This window comes from Octopus bimaculoides, chromosome 10, assembly GCF_001194135.2.
Source record: "Octopus bimaculoides isolate UCB-OBI-ISO-001 chromosome 10, ASM119413v2, whole genome shotgun sequence".
Lineage (NCBI taxonomy): Eukaryota > Metazoa > Mollusca > Cephalopoda > Octopoda > Octopodidae > Octopus > Octopus bimaculoides.
In genome coordinates, this window is record NC_068990.1 from 90,814,295 (window position 1) to 90,819,538 (window position 5,244).

The 5,244-nt window shown below is 39.4% G+C and overlaps 1 protein-coding gene across 2 annotated transcripts in view; it reads right to left on the reverse strand.

The window, feature by feature from the left end:
- The window catches only part of LOC128248935 (GATA zinc finger domain-containing protein 4-like), a 40,823-nt gene that overhangs the window by 24,393 nt on the left and 11,186 nt on the right, over window positions 1-5,244 (reverse strand). Inside the window, exon 2 of one of the 2 annotated variants that reach the window (XM_052971362.1) lies at window positions 1,120-5,151. The exons of the other annotated variant lie outside the window; for it this stretch is intronic. Coding sequence (XP_052827322.1) covers window positions 4,995-5,151 — 157 coding nt within the window. The 3' untranslated portion in view covers window positions 1,120-4,994. Of the gene's footprint in view, window positions 1-1,119; window positions 5,152-5,244 lie in introns of those variants that run through there. 2 annotated transcript variants of the gene reach the window in all.

Sequence of the window (5,244 nt, forward strand, 5' to 3'; positions counted from 1 at the left end):
TGTGTGTGTGTGTGTGTGTGTGTGTGTGTGTGTGTGTGTGTGTGTGTGTGTGTACAAGTGGTGATGGGGTGATTCGGAGGTGGGGGTGGGGGTGACATAAACTGATTTCTAAGTATTGTTGTGCGCTTTTGAATATCAACAACATGTATAACTAGCATGAGAAAACTAGGATGGTAAATCGGTGAATGTGTGTGTGTGTGTGTGTGTGTGTGTGTATATATAGACGTATGTATGTATGAGTGTATGTACGTCGGTGTGCAGCACCAGTAGTAGTAGTAGTAGTAGTAGTAGTAGTAGTAGTAGTAGTAGCAGCAAGCACAATAAATCCAGAGACGAACGAATTAGTTGATAGCAAAGTTAACCAGCTTGATATGACGAAAATGTATTATAACAAAAGAATATGAGTGGGTTAATATGATTAATATACATACATACACACGCACATTATTTGATAAACGGATACACAACTATAGCTAAGACTGGTGGTATTAACGCCGCCATCTCCGCCACCACCGCCATCATCATGATCATGATCATCATTATCATCATCATCATCGTCGTCATCATCGTCATCAGCATCATCATCAGACACATGAGATAAAGAAGGCGGGAGCCAGTAAAACTTGAGCGAAGTATGTTTTGACTTGAAGGAAGTATGTCAGAGTGACGTCATCAGAAATGTTCGATGACATCATAGCAGGTCGGCAGCCGATTGGTCGGATGCTCTTGTATATTGAGAAGGTACTTGCTCGGTTTATTTTTACATGGAATATGGAACAGTCACACACAGCTGAACACACACACAGCTGAACACACACACGCACATACTGTCAGACGTGTAGAGACATATAATAGGTAGATACAGGCACACACACACACTGACGCATCAAATAGACATAAGCATATACAGATGTTTACATATGCTTGCAAGTTATGTTGTGTATGCATACAGATGTGTGCGCGCGTGTACATATATGTATATATATATATATATATATATATATGTGTGTGTGTGTGTATATATATAGGCACAAAGAAAAATAATTAGAGATTTGTGTTTATGTAAACATACAAAACATAACTACACACACACAAACACACACACAAACACACACACAGCCCAGTACAGGTACACTGAGGATTGCTACGAATGCCACTGACTCACCACCAACCACGCTCTGCGCCCCACCCAGCACCACCACCACCACGTCCCCCACATCCTACCCTGCTTCCACAGGAAAAATATGTATTTCGGCGTTCCAATCCTAACTTTATTGAAGATGGTCAGATTAATAATATCTGATTTCATCATCTTCATCATCACCACAAACATCATGATGGGATGGTAGCGTTGATGAGGAGGTCGTCGTTGATGATGATGATGATGATGATGATGATGATGATGATGGTGGTGGTGGTGGTGATGATGATGATGATGATAATGATGATGAAGACGAGGAGGAGGAAAAAGAGGAAGAAATTATAGAAGTTCAAATCAGACCAGAGTAGATTTTTCTCCTCGTCCATCTGGGGGTTGATAACAACACATTGTCCACATTTCAAAACAACAAATTACCGAAACAACCCATTGACCGATACCTATGATCACTTAACACTCGGTGTATGGATGGATGAATAAATAAATAAATAATGACAATAATTACGGCTTCTGGTTTAAGCCCAAGGCCAGTGGTTTTGAGTAGTGGTGATTAGTCGATGCCACTGACCTCAGTACTTGACAGTTAACTGATTTTATTGACTTCCAGATGGATGAAAGGTGAAGTTCACCGTGGTGGGATTTGAACACAGAAAGCAGAGAGCCAAAATCAATAAAGCAAAGGATAAAAGGGACAAAATAAAGACAGGCTGTATTGGTCAGAGATTTATATAAAAGTGGATGAAGGGGCAGAAAAGAGAGGGAAAAAGAACAGGATGTAATACAAAGTATACATGAACACTTTGGACACTACGGCCTGCCTTGTTGAAGAAGAGCTCCAGCTGGGCCAATCAGGTAACTCCACAAAAATAATAATAATAATAATAAATACTAAAAGCAAATGGTCCTTCTCAAGTGTAATTCTCCAGTCTACAAATACATCTTGTGTGGATGGATGGGAGTGAGGAAAGCTTTGGTGGTTGGAGGTGTTGGAGTGAGAAAGGCAAGAGAGATTATTAATGATAGGAAAGCTTGGAGAGTGTTTGTGGACGGATGAGTGAATTTGATGTTGCTCAAAGGGGTATGGAACCAGCATGATGTGGTTGAGGTATACCAGCAAATGCTGTTGGGCTCTGCTGCTGATATCAGGGGTTGCGTTCTAAGCTTTGAGCTGAGTACAGAAGTGGGGATCACCTTTTTGAGCTGAGAACCAATACTCGACTGGTATTTGTTTAATCAACCCTGAAAGGACGAAAGCTGAAGTCGACCTCGGAAGGATTTGAACTCAGGGATCTAAAGATGGGCGAAATGCCGGCAAGTATTTTGATTCAGCATACTAACGACCTTCAAAATAATACTAATAATGATGATAGTGATGATGATGATGATGATGATGATGATGACGACGATGAGAATGATGACAATGATGGTGGTGGCGGTGGTGTGATGATGATGATGATGAGGGGGGATTTCTAATTTAGGTGCATGGCTGGCAATTTTGAGGGGAGGGTTTTAGTCATTTACACATCAGCTTCATTTTATCAACCGTGGAAATAACTGAACTCAGAGCTCAACGACATTGGACAAATACCACAAGGCATTTTGTCCAAAGCCCAAACAATTCTGTCAATCCATCACCCAATAACTGTTGTTGTTGTTGTTGTTGTTCGTTCCAACCATGACTATCTTGTGCATTTGTGCAGTCAGGGCTACACTGACCAATGTGTTCTTGGTTGCTGTTGTTGTTGTTGTTGTTGTTGTTGTTGTTGTTGTTGTTGTTGCTGGTAATGTTTAGAACCTCTCAGTCCAGATCAAACTGACCCATGGCCAAAGGCGTTTCAGCCATGACTGTCCAGTCTTTTTCTTGATCCAAGAGTATGTAAATCCAAGTGTCCCCTCTTTTTTCACTGAAGAAGACAGGCTGTGATTTGAGAGAGCTTTAACAATATTGTTATGACATTTTTGGTTCTCCATTTCAAACGTCAATAAATGGTAACCGGAATGAAAGATAAATCTATTTTTAGTCAGGAACAAAGAAGACATGCACTTCCACTTCAAGCAACACCAAAGTTTCAACTGTGTTACATTTCAGGTGTGTTCAATGAAGCATTACCTGATTTAGCGTAAAAACGCTCAGAATTTTTCAGACAATCTAATAATAAAAACAATTTCCATGTATCTGAACGGTTGCTTAATAGAGTACAAATTTATTATTCTTCAACAAGAATGGTATTGACAGTGGCTGCGAATATTCAGCCATCATTAACTGACACATTAAGCTAATCTTGGTTTTATGCAGTTACAATAGAATTTTGGGGAGTTTGTGAGGTTCAGCTGGATGTTAATTAGGTTGATAAGTGGGCTACAATGGAGAGGTGTTCTGGTGAAGTTTTTTATTGATTAAATTTGAGGTTATGTTTTTGTACAGAATTTATTCAGATAAATACACACACACACACACACACACACACATATATATATATATATATGCACATTTTATACATTTATGCATGCACATGTTTATAATGATGCAAACACATATCTACATAAGTACTTGAAGAGATCTACAATTTGTACATCAAGATTTGGAGGGGGCAGGATACAAACCACCACTGGTAACTTCCATATTAAGTGTGACATCAGCAGGATGCTTGTTAGATAGATGGATGGAGGTAGAGGCATTAAAGTATATTCAAACAACTCATTGGCCTTTGCAAGTTCAACCATTTTCATTCCCACAACTCTTATTGAGCAGAAAAAGAGAAATGAGTACATCATCTGTGTACTCAACAGAAGAGAAATAATTCTTGCTTAGGAACTCTCAGAGTACAGCTAGCTGTTTTATGTCACTCAAGGATTAGTGAACTAACCAGCTTGAACAGAAGCTGGTCAATCATGTGAATGGAAAGTCATGCATGAATGCTCATCCTGTCTATGGCACTTGGTCGGTTGTGACAACAAGGGTTCCAGTTGATCCGATCAACGGAACAGGCTGCTCGTGAAATTAATGTGCAAGTGGCTGAGTGATCCACAGACACGTGTACCCTTAACGTAGTTCTCAGGGATATTCAGCGTGACACAAAGTTTGAAATACAGGTACAACAGAAACAGGAAGAAAGAGTGAGAGAAAGTTGTGATGAAAGAGTACAGCAGGGTTCACCACCACACCATGCTTGAGCCTTTCGGAGCTTTAAGTGTTTTCACTCAATAAGCACTCACAATGTCCGGTCTGGGAATCAAAACTGTGAGTCTGCTGCCCTAACCACTGGGCCATTGTGCCTCCACACACACACACCCTGCACAAATATTGGGTAAATTACCCTTACAAAGCAAAAACATTTTCTGGTTGTTGACAAATGTTATCTCTTTGTTTGGGAAATTTACCCAATGATTCTGCTGATCTAACGGTGTTTCTGCATTCGAAAATAAATTAGCGTTTAATTTTGTATCATACAATACATATTTCAAAGCTTATAAAATAAATGTTAGTTTGTTTATGTTTCTATTCATGTATTTCAACAATATTAATAAGACCAGTAGCCTTCTTGAGCTTGTGATAGATAAAACCACATCCAACTAAGAATGATATATCTGATCAACAAAGAAGACACATGGAGATCTCTAAACCTCCCAGTTGTGATAGAAAATGTTGACTGTACCAAACTAGAGTGGAAGATATCACTTACAAGAAAAGGAGATACCTACCTCATACTAAAATGCAAGCTGTAGAGGTCAGTTGCTCAGCAGATGGGAACATCACATCTTAAGCTGAGGAAAAAGAACTGAGGTGAACTAATGGAAAACTTACAGCTCTTGTGTCTTTGTAATAGATTCTCGTTTAGGGGCTATGAAACAACAGTTTTACAAAAAAAGGTTTGGAAATGCTGGCATTATCCAACAGAGAACTACATAAGCTGGGTTGTATTCTCCAAATCCAATTGATTAATGGTACAGAGAGGATGTGCAAAATACTCCAAAGATTCTCCAAGAGTTTCCTGAAAAAAAAACATATACAAACAATCACATATGTGCATATGGCATATGCACACACACACACACACACATACACACACACACACACACACACA